General features: G+C 47.0%; 2 protein-coding genes across 4 annotated transcripts in view; both read left to right on the top strand.

Moving 5' to 3' along the window:
• Positions 1–4,066, top strand: part of FBXO16 (F-box protein 16) — a 41,490-nt gene extending 37,424 nt beyond the window's left edge. For all 3 annotated transcript variants that reach the window (XM_030037871.1, XM_030037869.1, XM_030037870.1), the window contains one exon: positions 1,605–4,066. In XM_030037871.1, coding sequence (XP_029893731.1) covers positions 1,605–1,672 — 68 coding nt within the window. In that variant the 3' untranslated portion in view covers positions 1,673–4,066. The remainder of the gene's footprint in view (positions 1–1,604) is intronic.
• A 3,638-nt stretch (positions 4,067–7,704) lies between these two features.
• The window catches only part of ELP3 (elongator acetyltransferase complex subunit 3), a 91,647-nt gene continuing 83,846 nt past the window's right edge, over positions 7,705–15,505 (top strand). Inside the window, exons 1-5 of the mRNA XM_030037421.2 lie at positions 7,705–7,811; positions 9,304–9,403; positions 10,293–10,431; positions 12,889–12,959; positions 15,352–15,415. Coding sequence (XP_029893281.1) covers positions 7,793–7,811; positions 9,304–9,403; positions 10,293–10,431; positions 12,889–12,959; positions 15,352–15,415 — 393 coding nt within the window. The 5' untranslated portion in view covers positions 7,705–7,792. The remainder of the gene's footprint in view (positions 7,812–9,303; positions 9,404–10,292; positions 10,432–12,888; positions 12,960–15,351; positions 15,416–15,505) is intronic.

The raw sequence follows: 15,505 nt of genomic DNA, 5'->3' as shown, positions 1-15,505 counted from the left end.
AGGGTTGACTTGGGCAGCTATTCAGGATGACCTCACCTCTTGATACACCCAGCATCTCTGAAGGTCCTCAGTGCCTGCAGCCTCCTGGGAAAGTCTTCTAGTATCTTTCAGAAGCACACATCATTTGTGTAGATTTTGGTGACAGTCCTATTAGTTAGTGGGTTGTCAATGTAAGGATTGCAGTCTGTGACCCCTGATGATTTTTTAGAGTGCAAGAAGGGTAGTGGATAAAGAACCTGGAGTGAACAAAGGAGAAGAGGCTTCTGATGTCATACTGTTAGGATTTTCAAAGAGATCACAGGCGTAGAGTGAGGGGAGCTCCTACAGGGCAGTGACTATCCAGTAATTAATGATGATCTGATCTAGAAAGGGAGATAATGGAGCACGTGGAGATCTCCAACATTCCTTTGGATCTCCCTAGCATCTAGCGGTTTTAGCAGGTCCATAGGCTAACCCCCACAAGGAGGACCCACAGTGCAAATGAGTGACCGCAACTCCTTCTGTGGGAGATGAAAGAAAGGATCTAAACACAGACGAAGGATGATACATAGGGGAAAGCACTGGAATGAGTACGATGAGGCCCAAGGAAAACACATGAAGACTACTTCATGTAGGAAGCAGTACATAAAGGCATCCTGGCCATAAAAGCCAAGAGAGGAAAGCATGAAGATCAGGCTAGAGCGTTACAGAGCCTTAGGAAGGTCGTACGCCTTGGCTGCGTTATTGGTTGTTCCAGTCAATCAAGGGAATTCCTCTGGTCTGGCAGCAGTGTTGTGGCCTCCCAGGAATGTGGCACTCTGCTCCGACTGCTGCCACCCGGGAGGCGCTGGGAATGGGAAGAAGGTGTTTCAGTCTTTTAACTTCTGTGAACCAACCTTCAACTGCTGTAGAGGTGCCGTTTAGTGTCCTCAAAGAGAAAGTGGGGGATGGAGTAAGGGCAGCTCCTGCAGGGAAGTGCCCACCCAGTGATTATTAACGAGTCCATCTGGGTGGAAGATAAAGGCACATGCAGGGACGTGCAGCGACCTGTCTGAGCTCTGCTGCATTCACTGTCTTCTACACGATAAGAAATTTTAAAACTGTGCACGAGGGAAGTGCTAGGGAGAGTGGGGAAGCAAGCTACCTACAAACACCATTGCTGTAGTATAAAAACTACCAAGCTAAATTATCCCTCAGGGATTGCATTTGGATTAGGGGCAATTTGCAAGGCAAAACTATGTATTTTTTTGTATCAGAGAGAGACAAATCCTATCTTAATCCCTACAGTGACCTCTCCTGGACCTTTGTGATCTCTGCCAGGCTTTTCCCAAGGTACATTTACCAACTTTAGATAGCGCTCCAGCTGGGATTTAGCAGGGTATGTTTGCAGATTGTCAGAAAGGTGTGCAGGAAAAGTAAAGATGTTTTGATTGATGATTATTTCCTCTATAATGAGAGGATGAAGGGAAACGGTCTTTCCATTCAATCCAGATTTGTAAAGGTATTTGAGGTATTAAATACTACCAAAATGCCAAGGATTGGCCGAGTACCTAAATACGTTTAGAATCTGAGTTTTCTGACTAAATTAATCTGTCTGATTCTTACATTATTTCTCTTTCATCTAGCATCTCTGCTGTTTGAGGCTCAGCCCTGGCACATTCCTCCATCTAACCAAGGATCTGACACAGAGTAAGGGAGAATTCAAAGTATCCTTCATCCCAGCAGAACAGAAGCTCATCTGCCTGGCACTGGGGAAACACCAGCAATGTTACCCGAGTCACAGGCTGTGCTCGAAGAACAGCTGCTTTTGAGACCTCCATAAGGACCCAGCTTAGTTTTTTTTCAACTGTTGCTGGAAAAGACTTTCTTCACTGACCTCACTACACAATGCAAAGAAAGGAGCATGGAGGTCCTGCACCTATTCTCACTTAGGCTGGCCAAAAGAAAACTTAACTGCCTTGCAGCCAGTTTAGACAGCAAGGTGTCGGAGCAATGGCTTTATACTTTTTTTGGAAGTACCATACTTGGTGCAATGACTCCTGCCTGCCTTTGGGACCTCCAGGTGGGATCTCCTGTTTCCAAACTGGAGGACAGTCTAAGTCTGTTTTCCTGTTGTGCTTCTCAGCCTTGTTTCCTGTTGCTGCTGCTATATTCTCTTTTCCTTTTGGGTATGTCATCTCTTCAGAGTTTACCTAGGCTTTTGACCACGGAGACACTTGTGCAGATCCTTGCTAGAGCTGTTGGACCTCATGTGAGCTTGCCTGTGCGTCACTTGGACATCTTGGGGCATATCCCATGTGGGCACTGCTGCTCCGTGATGCTTTGCCAGTGAATTAGAGAAGATGTCTGTCTCTGTGGGCACCGAGAGGTTTGTGGAAGACAAGGGGGAACTACCAGCCTGAGTGATGGAAACTGTACCCTCGCTACAAAGCGAGTGGTTTACCACCAATGTTAATGTGACCCCTCAGCTGTAACCTACAGACCCTGCCAAATCAGCTAGACTGTGAAGAAAGCGCCACAGCGTTCAAGGGAAAAGCCTTTAATATGTGGGAGAAGGAAGGCTCAGAGAAAACATTTGAAGAAAAACCTAGTTAGAACTGTATTGAAGACAGAATCTCATGTTAGACAAGCCAACTCGATCTCTTCCATCACGTTAGTGAGAAGGAAATCAAATCCCACACTCTGGATTGCAGCACTGCACATGGCTCTGTGTGGAGAGCTGGCACTAGTCTACTTATTTAAGAGAATGTAAATCATGTGCTTTTATTTGTCTTTTCCACAATTAAGGAAATATCCAGTAAACGTAATGAATAGCCGTTTTTAAGGATAAGGGGACTGAATGCACAGCAACTGTAACTAATTGCCTTACCATAACCCAGACTGAGAGAGCTGGGATAAAACCGAACCTTTCCACAGTTTAGGAAGAGCCACAGCATGCCCATGAATTCTCAACATCTATGGACTAGAAATCATGTTTCAGAGAAAATGCCAACTACTGATTGACAGGGATTAGAAGAAGACTTCTGCTCTGTGAGCAGATCATTCTGCACTGTGTCACTTGAGGGTTTCAAGTTTTTTGGCGTGAAAGACATTGACCATTGTCAAGACCAGGCACTGGGCACGATGTACCATGGATCTTACCTGAAGGGAGAGCATCCAGCAGGAGACTCAGCCCATTGGGGTACTTGGTCGAGTGCCATGTGAATTACAGCTCCAAATCAATTAGGTAACTCAGTGCATCTCCCTCTCCCAGATGTTGTTCCTTCATCTTTTCTAGCTGCCCTGGATGCTTGGCAGGGGGAGTTCTTCTCAACCAACATGATGGCCTAAGAGCTAGTTAAGTCTAAGCTAGTCACCTCTCAAGCGATCAGATGAAATAGGAACTTGCAGATGGCAATTAGCTCATATATCTTAGGATCTGTTGATTATGCAAGAGACCAGACTGACTAATTTTGATTAAGAAAGCTAACTTTTGAGCATTTAAAGTCAGGTGGGGTAAATCACATCCAAAACATTCATCGGCATCATTCCCTTGTATTGCAAATCTCTCCTCACAAGCCTTTTCCCCTAGGAAATCAAGTTAAACTGATTGCTTCATGGGTGTTTCCTTGGCTTCTTAAGTCCAAACTATTGTTCTAGCTTTTTTTTGGTCTCTGTTAGGCAGCCTGTAGCTTCTCATGGCAGCAGTTCAGCGCTAGGTCCGTGTTACAAACAGCAAATGGCTATGCAAGGAAATGATGGAACCCTGCAGCAATGGTTTTTCTTATCTCACTAATGAGCATACTCGCCAGAAACATAAAGTTCCCAGGGTCTGACTGGTCTTGGAGCTGAGTGCTTGGGCATTACTGCAGATGCTGTGCCTTCACTGCACCAGATCATGCATCTTAAGTACTCACTGTACATTTTAAGGCTTAGGCCTTCTCTGATTTATAAAGTTTTTGTATTTATGATGCTGTAAAATAACTAACAGTAATGTCCAGGAACGTACCAAGCCAAGTAGTCTATCTTTGAAGTAACAGCAGACCTACGTAACGCCTTGATGTAACTTGTACCAATTATGTTATTAGAATAAAAATATGTGTACTTACAACATACTTTACATTCATTCCTGAGGTCGAGAAATGGGTCAGAATCTGAAAAGGAGACAAAAAGATACAGAGAGACAGAGTCTCCATCACCTGCCTCTGCCACTGAGCTGCTGGCTGGCCTCAGGCAAGCCGTATCACCGTCTGCGCCCCGGGCTGCTGATCTGCAGAGGCAGATGGTTATTTACCCACCTTTATAGTGCGCTTCCAGATACGCTGATAAGAAATTGCTAAACAAGTACAGAGGAAGGTTGTTATGCCTTCACCCTTCCTTGTAGATGTGCATTTCCCTGCACTGCTTGGCATTTCCAGATCCTGCACAATTCTCATTAGCCACAGCCTTTGATTAAAGAACTGAAAGTACCTTTTAAACCCCAGAGGCCAATGAATCAGCATTGCTGCATCTGAATTCCACCAGTACAAGCAAGATCAGAATGTGAGCCCTAGGCTACAGCCCTGCTCAGATGTGGGGAACAAACCCAAACATGCCAGCCGCCCTCTTACCTAAGCTTTACCATCCGTTTCTGCCCAAAACTCCACCTGCATTTACCTGGTGTTCCTTGCCGGGAGCAATGGCAGAGGTTGGTACTGTAGTTTGGCTTTGTAGCCAAAATGAAGTTATCCTAATTATTGCTCTTCTGAGCTACAGAAACAGAAACTTGGGAAAAGGAGTGTGTGTAACTGAAGTTGATGGGGAGTTGCAGGTGGGAGCACGGTTGGATTAAAACTGAGGATTGTTGGAAACGTCCAACTTGTGTGGCAAGATGGAAGATGAGCGAACGTGAGCTGTTGTCAGGGAAGAGCGACCATTCAGAGAGCGAAGTCTCAGCAGCGACATCGGGGTTATAATAGGTTAAAGGACGGTTACCGAAGAGCGTGGAGACCTTGCGGCAAAGGGAAAGCACCTAATGATAGTAGCTAAATGTAAGATAAAAAGTTGCTGTGATAGGTGGATGAAGCCGATAACAAATGGAAAGCACAGCTTGGCTCACGTAACGAAAGGCTAAGGGGATGAGGAGGCAGTGACATGGTGTGTAGGGTTGTGTTTAAGGGGGTGTGGATTAAGGGGAGGGAGGGGGGTATGGGAATCAGTTTGAAATCAGTCGCCTTCTCCCTCCTGGCGTGCTCTTAGACTGATCGCCTTATCGGGCGTCTCACATGGGCATCCTACCTGTCCTGTGCTCTGTGCCATTCCCAACAACACACGACGACATCCTCCAGATGGACGCTGTGTAGTATGTGCGCCACCAAATAATTCAGGGGAAGGGATTGCTTTCATAGCCCAGCCAGCCCAAAGCAGGGCATGGCGAGACACACAGACAACCCTCGATTGCGTGGCTGCATCTGAAATGTCCCTTGCTGCACAGCAGCTGCTGCAATAGGTTTGAGATGGCAGAAGATGCATGTCTGGATAGATGCTTTGTAACTGTTTGTGCAGCCTATATCCTGAGCACAACCACTCTCCGAACCATGGATAAATTGCTGGTTGGCACAGGATGCTTGGGAGACCCCTGGGGAGGTAAAATCACAGGTAGGGACAGGTCCAGACATTGCAGGGCACTCCCAGCACATGCTGTAGGAAGGAAGCTGAATTCAGCTCTCCAAAAAGCCCTGAAGGCAGGAGAGAGGTAGCGACGGGAGCAGATGGTCTAAACCATGTTTTCAACCTGCTCCATCCTGGGATCTTGCTTTGTATAGGCAGGATGCTGCCAAACCCACCCAGCAAGGTGGGGAAGGCAGGATGGTCTCACAACACGTGCACACACACACATACACCCTCGTACAAGGTGCCAGCCAGGCTGCGTGTGCTGACCTCAGGCACCAGTGCAGGCTCCGGTTGCTTTATAAACCAACCCGCACAGCGGGAACAGCCGGCCTGCGGCTCCTACCACGTGCCCTCTTCCCTCCCTGCAAACCCTGCTGACCCTTCAGTCCCCAGGCCCACACCGGTCGTAAGCGTGATGCCAAAAATCTTCTGGTCAGCCGCCAGTCAGGAGGTTTTCAAAAAAAGGTTTTTACCAGCCCATAAATCATAGAATCACAGAATGGTTTGGGTTGGAGGGGACCTTAAAGATCATCTAGTTCCAACCCCGCTGCCATGGGCAGGGACACCTTCCACTAGACCAGGTTGCTCAAAGCCCCGTCCAACCTGGCCTTGGACACTTCCAGGGATGGGGCATCCACAACCTCTCTGGGCAACCTGTTCCAGTGCCTCACCACCCTCACAGTGAAGAACTTCTTCCTTACATCTGATCTAAATCTACCCTCTTTCAGATTAAAGCCATTACCCCTTGTCCTATCACTACATGCCCTTGTAGAAAGTCCCTCTCTGGCTTTCCTGTAGGCCCTCTTTAGGTACTGGCAGGCTGCTGTAATGTCTCCCCAGAGCCTTCCCTTCTCCAGGCTGAACATCCCCAACTCTCTCAGCCTGTCCTCATAGCAGAGGTGCTTCAGCCCTTGGATTATTTTTGTGTCCCGCCTCTGGACCCGCTCCAACAGGTCCATGTCCTTATGTTGGAGGACCCAGAGCTGAACGCAGAAATCCAGGGGGGTAAATCATAAAACCAGGTCACTCAGCAGTTGCCAGCATCTCTCTTCATTTTTTCCTTTCATTTGGTGGTGGTTTCTTTTCTCTTTTTGGTGGCCTGTTTTTCCTTTTTGCCTGTTCTTTCCTCCTCCGCAGTCCTGTTTTCTCATCCAGGCAGCCTCTCCCCTCTGCTCACTGCTAGGTTCATGTTACTCACAGAGAGATCCACCAGCATCTACTGGTTGACCAGCAAGGAGAGTCGGGAGCTGGCAGCACCAGCGAGGCTCTGCCAACAGCAACAGAGAAACAAAAGCAGACAGTTCCCCACACCAGATGTAATTCAGCCGTGGAACTCCCTGCCTGGAGAAGTGGTAGATGTTGACTCTCATGGGGGCTCTAGAAGTCACTGGAGATTCATGGAAGGATCTGGAGCTCCTTTCATAGGACCACAGGAGAATTAGGGCTGGAAGGCACCCCAGCAGGTCTCTGGTCCAACCTCCTGCTCCCAGCAGGGTCAGCTCTGGGATCAGCCCAGGTTGCTCAGGGCTTCATCCAGCCGGCTCTTCAAATCCTCTAACGAAGATGGCGCAACCGCTGTGGGCAACCCACTCCACATTTGGCCGGCCTGGCGATGAGGAAATTTCTCCTCACGCCCAATTTGAACCTCTCTCCTTAAAACTTAACGCCCCTTACCTCCCGTCCAGGTCCATTCCCAGCCGAACGAGCCCCTTCCCTCAGCCTCTCCCCACAGGGAACCCCTCAGCCTCTCCCCACAGGGAACCCCTCAACCCCCCCCCCCCCAGCTGCCCTCCTTCCTGCTCCCCAGGAACGCGCAGGCCTCCGACGCCCTCTCGGGGAAGGGCTTTTTAGCCTTTTATCAGGAAAATCCAGTTTATTTTCCTCTCCTCACGCCGACGCTTTGCTACCATCTAGCGCTGAAGGAGCGCCGCGCCGCGCCCGCCCCCCCGCCCCGCGGTTGTCTCCTCATGGCGCCCCCTGGCGGCCGGCGGAGGCACCGCCGCACCTCCCCAGCGGTGCTGCGCATGCGCCGCACGGTGACACCGCCACTCCCTCCCCCCCCCCAAACACCCGCCGTCCTCTTGCCGCTTTCCGGCAGCGCGGCTGGAGGTGCGGCGTTTTTACGACGGTGAGGGGGCGGTGTCGCTTTACGGCACCGAGCGGCTGAGGGGGAGCTGCCAGCATGAAGCAGAAGAGGAAAGGTACTGGGGCGGGGGGGAATCGTAGGGACCGGGATCTGGCGGCAAGGTGGCCCCTGCTCTTCTCCCAGGAGCTGAGGGTGGTGGGACAGCGTTTTGCTGCCTTTCCCGGCCTTGTCTGTGTGTGTAGGGGGGGGGCTGAGGGGCAACGCTTTACCTCGTGTTTGGGTATGGCGGGGGGCCTGTGGGGCAGGGCTCATCCTCATGCTCCCCCCCGGCCCTGTGGGGGTGGGAGCCGTGGGGTGGCAGGGCTTTACCACCTCCCCTAACCCTCTGTGTGTGTGTGGAGCGGGAAGACGAGACAAGACCTTGCTCTGGCCACTCCGTGTTCCTCTGGAGGCGGGTGAAGGGCCAGCCCCGACCTTGCTTGAGGTTTGGAGGGACTTGGCACCCCTCTGTGAGCCACCCGTTTTCTTTTCCCAGCGTTGAATTGGGCGCTGTCACTGGGAGGCAGAAGCCTTTGCACCCGTGTGGGTGCTCAGGAGTTTGCCTTGCTCCTGACCGGTGCCCTGACTGTCAGATGCAGAATGGGGTGCTGGGGCAGGGAAGTCTGGGTGTTGGTGGGTTTTTTCCCCTTAGGGCAGAGCAGAAAAAAACTGGGGGAAGGATGTGGGGCAGCAAAGATGGTGCAGGGCAGCACAGGGCTAGCAGTGGCCTGCTCTGTCCCACAAAACTATCTGCTGAGAGATACCAGATGGGAGCATTGCTGCTGTGCTTCTCCCAGGTGGGTGTAAATGCTGCCAGATTTCAGCACAGCTGGCAAGAAGAAAAGCTTGTTGGAGTGGTTTTGCATCCAGCTATGTCCCTGCTGGTGGGTTTTCTGATAAGTTTGGTGTGTATATTTTGCTGTCCCAACACTTGTTGGTGTAGACAGTGCTGCACAAGGTGAAATAAATGCACATTGTTGTTAGGAAGCATGGATGGATCTCTCTTAATAGCAATGCCCCTCTTCTCCCAAAGCTGGTATGGAAGAAATCTAAGCAATGTGTACAGTCTATGCAGTGCGGACCCTTGTTCAGCATGGGGTGGGTGTATGAGGTGCAGCTGGGAAGCTTTAAGGCACTGATAGCACTGCCCGATGCAGCGTACCCTCTCTGTGATGGAGGGGAGTTCACAGAGCTGGCCTCTTCGTTCAGCTTGCCCAACTGTCCTTCTCATGAGCGTGTTCTGTTCCTTGCCACGTGTACCGGTAGTGTCAGACTATTCTACTAATCGTCTTTAACTTCCAATGACTTTTTATTTCTAGCTGTTGTGCAGATTTCCTTGATGTAAGGCAGAGTTTGTCCTAGAAGTAGGAGAAAACCAGCAATGCAAGGCTGTGACTGTCATTTTGTCGGGGAATGCTGCAAGTCTAGAGTGATAATGCAGCGGCAAAATTCCCTCTGTAGGCAGCAACTGTAGGAAATACTAAAAACGAACTATAGAGCAGGTTGTCACAAGCAGTTAGAAAGCACACTGTCTATACACATGGTTTGTTGTTTTGTTCTCATTTCAGGAGATCTCAGCCACGCGGAGCTGATGATGATGACGATAGCTGACATCATAAAGCAATTAATTGAGGCTCATGAGCAGGGAAAAGATGTGAATCTGAACAAGTAAGTGGCTCTGGGATGATGCTGAAGAGCTGGTCCACCAGTGATGAATGTGTCCTGTACAGTCTTACTATGTTCAGGTTTTATTTTAAAATGTTATATTTTCACAGGCTACTGTCATTTCTCTTAACATTATCTGATAATAAAGACACCAGATCTGTAAATTCTATGGTGATTTGCTACTTCATTGGCAATGCTCAGAGTACAAAATGGGTTGTATTGGTGAAAAACTGTAAGAAACTTGTCATTGCCTTTTTGTGTTTCCATGTGTGTTCATTCTTCAGTAGTCCCAAAGTCGGTTCCCTCAGGGAAAGGAGAGATTAATATAGGGTTAAAGATAAATCAGATTTTCTTAGCAATGTGTTACAAATGAAGTTGTTGTTTACAGAAAGTTATTCCTTCTTTACATATGTGGAATAATAAAATCTGAGTTTGTCCCACTGTTGCCATTTCATTTACATGATAAAATTGCAAACTTTTTGCTGATGCTGGAAATAACTGACATGAATGTCTTAGAAATGAACTAGCTTGAGTCTGCATGTGTAGGGGTTAATCACATGGAAGACATGAAAAGAATTAAATTACTGAAAACGCGTAAGCCGGGGTCTGTTGGCAGCTTTCACAATGTTTTGATAAAACCATATTTAGAAGGAAAACATACAGAAACTGAGAACGTTGGCAGTTGTTGCATATCAGCATTATTTGGAGTGTATTTTCAGTGTCTTAGTACACAGTGCAGCTGTTGCAAGTTTAACTAAGTTACCTGGAAAGGCAGTCGGGGACAACCTACATAGATCTCCGTGTAACTGAACAGTAATACAGTAGCACTGCTGTGGAATATGGATATGCAAGTCAGAATGGAGTTGTTAATTTGAGGTATTTCTGCTTTCAGGCTGAAAACCAAGACATCGGCAAAGTATGGGCTTTCAGCGCAGCCACGTTTGGTTGACATCATCGCGGCTGTTCCACCACAGTACCGCAAGGTGCTAGTACCAAAGCTGAAGGCCAAGCCTATAAGGACTGCTAGCGGGGTAAGCACGTACATCATTCTTTCCATCCACCACCATCCTCCCCTGCTGTCACCAATAAATTATATTTAATTGTTTTCAAAGACCAAGGTATTGAATGTCCACAAGCTTTAATATAGATGCACTGGCTGCATTGCCAGCTTCCAGGTTGCCTTTTCTGTGATGTTGTGCCCACAGGGCGATTGCTTTCAAAACATTTGGGAGAAGAGAAAGAGGAGGTGTGGAGATTTTGTTTCAGAGCAGCATGCCTTGTTTTTTAGTTGCTGTAGAAACAGTGCAGCTTAATCTGCAGGCCCTCTCAGTGAACAAAGGTAAAATGTTAGTATTCAACTTGTTTCTTTGAAAGGTGGTTCAGGCTGAAAACAGGAATAGAGGTACAACTAACATTCAGCTGTGTGTTTTTAAGCTTCCCTACGGTATGTATAGCATGTCTAAAGTCAAGTTAAAAAAAAACCCCAACCAAACAAAAAAAAACCAGAAACCAAAATCCAGGAAGTGTTCAATTTTTATAACTTAAAAAAAAAAAAAAAAAAAAAGCGCACCCAAAAAACCCCAAACAAAACCACAAAAAACCCCCACCCCCAAAGCCCCCCACTTAATTTCTTTAACTTCTTCTTTCTGGCTATAGAATATTTCATTAAACTCTTACTCCAACCAGGATATCTGGAAATTGGAAATATCCGATATCTGGATACCGGAAAACTGGAAATTAGGTATTCTGAGTTGGGTGCCCCAAATTAGTGGACACTAGAAAATCTTGATGTGTCTGCCTCTTCTTCCCTCTGGTCCTTTTTACAAAAGAAGATGGCATCTTATGTTATGCTTGCATTTAGTGTATGAAAAGCAGTTGTGAGATCAGCCAGGGGAAAAAGGCTTGGCTCAGTTAGGTGGAGGCAGGAAGCTATGTTTATTTTCTTTGGTTTACATCTTTTTGTTTCTCTTCATCTCTCCCCATTTTCATCTTCCAGGTGGTGTTTGGTATGCTTGGTGGCACACTCTCACCCTTGCGCTGTTTTAGATACATATTAGATGGTCCTAGTGAATGCCTGAAAGTCAGTGTGCATCTTTTTGGCAGGGTGGTTAATCAGATTTGGTATAGGACACCTGGTTCTTTATAGTAGACTGCCATTTTTTTCTGAATTGTGAAAATATTAAATAATAGGATTCCTATTTCTTGATATATTCGTTATCTCCTTCAAGAGTTAATACACAGATATTCTAGGTGGCAGACTAAGCAGAAAACATCTTTAAATTGTCTCTCGCAGGTGTGCTGTAATGGGTTGACCCTGGCTGGATGCCAGGTGCCCACCAAAGCTGCTCTAATACTCCCCTCCTCAGCTGGTCAGGGGAGAGAAAATATAGGGAAAGGCTCATGGCTCAAGATAAGGACAGGGAGAGATCACTCACTAATTACCATCACGGGCAAAATATGCTCAACTTGGGGAAAAATTAACTTAATTTATTACCAATCAACCAGAGCACGGTAATGAGAAACAAAACCAAATCTTAAAACACCTTCTCCCCACCCCTCCCTTCTGCCTGGGCACAGCTTCACTCCTAAATTCTCTGTTAAATTCCCTGGCAGCACAGGGGGATGGGGAATGGGGGTTGCAGTCAGTTCATCACACGTTGTCTCTGCCGCTCCTTCCTCTTCAGGGGGAGAACTCTTCACTCGGCCCCTGCTCCGGTGTGGGGTCCCTCCCACCGGAGACAGTTCTCCACGAACTTTTCCAATGTGAGTCCTTCCCACAGGCTGCAGTTCTTCACGAACTGCACCAGTGTGTGTCCCTTCCATGGGCTGCAGTCCTTCAGGCACAGACTGTTCCAGTGTGGGTTCCCCGTGGGGTCACAAGTCCTGCCAGCAAACCTGCTCCAGCGCGGGCTTCCCACGGGGTCACAGCCTCCTTCGGGCATCCCCCTGCTCCGGCGTGGGGTCCTCCCTGGGCTGCAGGTGGAGATCTGCTCCACCGTGGACCTCCCTGGGCTGCAGGGGGACAGCCTGCCTCACCATGGTCTTCCCCACGGGCTGCAGGGGAATCTCTGCTCCGGTGCCTGGAGCATCTCCTCCCCTCCTTCTGCACTGACCTGGGGCTCTGCAGGGCTGGGGCTCTCCCATATTCTCACTCCTCTCTCTCTGGCTGCAGTTTCTGTTCCACAGCAACTTTTTTTTTCCTTCTTAAATCTGTGATCCCAGAGGTGCTACCACTGTCACTGATGGGCTCGGCCTTGGCCAGCGGTGGGTCTGACTTGGAGCCGGCTGGCATTGGCTCTGTCGGACATGGGGGAAGCTTCTGGCATCTTCTCACAGAAGCCACCTCTGTAGCCCCCCTGCTACCAAAACCTTGCAATGCAAACCCAATACATGTGCATGTATACATAGCCTTCCAAGATGCACTTTATTTTAGTAACTTCAGAAGCAATTACTATAATTTCTCTCTTCTGTAACTCTGCTTCTTACAGATTGCTGTCGTGGCTGTGATGTGTAAACCACACAGGTGTCCACACATTAACTTTACAGGCAACATATGTGTGTAAGTATGACAGCTTAGATGACCTAAGAGGACTGTTTTCCAGTATTTCTGTATAAATCTAGTACTGCGGTAGCATTGTACTGGGGACAGGCTTCCTTTCTGCACAAGCGCAAAGTTGCCGACTGCTGATACCTGCACATTACGCTAAAGAGTCTACTTGTTTTCAGTCTTACTTCAAGGAAGAAACCTTTTTCTTTCATGGGCCAAACCCTGCTTACCTTAGTAGATGTACAGTTTTGTGAATATAGTTAACTGGGAGAATGTATTAATGATCAAATGTAAGTTGTATTACTGTGTTAGGGTGCGTAGGTGTCATGTGCATATGACTGGGTATGTAAGCAGATTGGAGAAGACTATTGCAGAAAAGAAATGGGGCTCAATCTGAAAAGTTTGAAAACTGCTGAACTGAGACCCACCTGAGGAGGTGCAGGTGTTGTCTGCAAAAACTTGCTTGGTGTGACAGTCTGGTTCTGCCTGGCTCTGGAATGAAATGAGAGCACAGATGGAAGGGAAGGCCTCCAGCTGCCAAGAGCTTGTGGTGTAAAGGGAATAGCTTCTGAGTTTTATCTGAGTTGAGAAACCCAAGCTGGGTTTACCTTGAAGTATGTTAACTCTGCTTGACTTCAGAGTCTGTGCACCTGAAATCTTGTCAGTTGGTTTTTTTCAAACAATGTCAGTTCATCTATTTCAAACCATTGCTTCTCTCTCCCACCTTGTCACTCCTGAAACATCGGTGTGTTTCACTACCAGCTGCCTAACAGAGTGAGCTGGCTCTGTTCTTGTTTTCACACGAGCAGCTATTCTGTTTGAGATGTTCCAGGTAATTACGTATATGAAATGTCTTCAATTGGATTGCATAACTTTTGCCAGCAAATTAATTTGGCCATGGTAATTTGGTAATTAATTTTATAACAGTGACAGATGACTTGGGTTGAGTTTGCAGGGCAGGCAGTGAGGAAACTAATCAATTATACTGTGAACCGAATGTGTCTGACTTGATAGAGACGGCATTATCTTGGTGTCTGTGCATTTGAGATCTGCATCGTAAGTAACAATACGCTGACTGCTCTATTACCTTTTCTGTTGGAGGTGCTCAGCACCTGCAGCTAAAGTAGAAGGGATTGTCAACCCTCCTGTCTCAGGTCATATTTGAGCACAGAATGGCTATAGATTGGTCATTAATCCCACAGCTCTCAAAAAAAAAAAAAAAAAAAAAAAAAAAAGAGCTAAGGACCCTTCAGAATAAATTTATATTCCTTTTAATTACTATCTGCTGAGTACCATTCCTCTCCTGGCTAGCAGTCATGCTGTGAGACCCGCAAGTCTGTCTTGCTGTGTCACAGAATAAGAGTTTCAAACAAGCCTCTAGATGCAGAAACTGTAATTTAATACCAAACTGCCATACAGTTATGCAGAGTAAATGGACTGTATTCTTTTGAAGTAGTCTTAGAATGCTGGATTCATTAAATAGCACGTTCCTAAGTTCAGAAAACAAATGTAAATGAGCTTTCTCACCATCAACATATTTAAGTTCTATAAATTTCTGGAAAAGAAATGTAGATTGTGTAACAGGATGGTATCTCTCTTTTACGTCTTGCTGTGCCAAACAAAAATAATATGTTACATCAAATGAGATGATGTTCTTGATGGAATGGTGGAAAATAGTTAAATTGTTTATGATTGTAAAATTACTTTTTAATATCTAATAATCTGTGTGTAACTATTACTCCAAAACTGTATGGCAGCGCCCTAAAATAATGCCATGTTCCAGAAATATGTTCACAGTACATTTTGCTTCTAGTAAGTCTTACCAAGTTGTTTTATATGGCTGTAGTCATTTGACAGGTCTGAACTGTTTTTTTTGACATCCCATTCTCATTAAAATTAAATGAAACAACTCTTTTGCACTGTATACTTAGCGTTTGTAAACATACATCGGCTTGCTTCCTCTCAGTGTTACTGGATATCACAGAACTGCTGTCTTCAGCATGTGTGCTTGGGTCTGTAACTATATTTACATCGGGTGAAGCAGAAACACTGGAATTCATTCATGTACCCCGTACTCTCAGCTGACCAGTCATGAGCCAGCTTTAGTCTGGAAGCTGTATTGCAGCATTAAGGTACCGTAGTGCTTGAGCTAATAAGGCCTTCCTTTTGTGGATTTTTGTTTTTTTGCCTATATGAGAGCTCCCAGATGCCAGGAGAGCAGTTGGCGTGTTGCTGTGGTCAGGCTGTCTCGAGTCTGTGTTCCCCTGCGTTTCCGATGAGAGGTGGGGTAGTTAGAGCAGCGTCTGCTCAGCCGGCACCCGCTTGTGTATCCATACCTCAGACAGATTAAGTTGTTGCAGTTGTATGAGTTTGATGCCTGTTTTCTGTCTTTTTATATTTGCAGATACTGCCCAGGTGGACCCGATTCTGATTTTGAATATTCAACACAGTCTTACACTGGATATGAGGTATTACTTTTGTCTGCCATAATGCATTGCCTACACTCTCTATAAACTTGGGTTAAGCTGCTCTCTATTTCTACCAATTCACTCATGTTG

Source organism: Aquila chrysaetos, chromosome 15, assembly GCF_900496995.4.
Source record: "Aquila chrysaetos chrysaetos chromosome 15, bAquChr1.4, whole genome shotgun sequence".
Taxonomy (NCBI): Eukaryota; Metazoa; Chordata; class Aves; order Accipitriformes; family Accipitridae; genus Aquila; species Aquila chrysaetos.
This window is presented reverse-complemented; position numbering and strand designations above follow the sequence as displayed.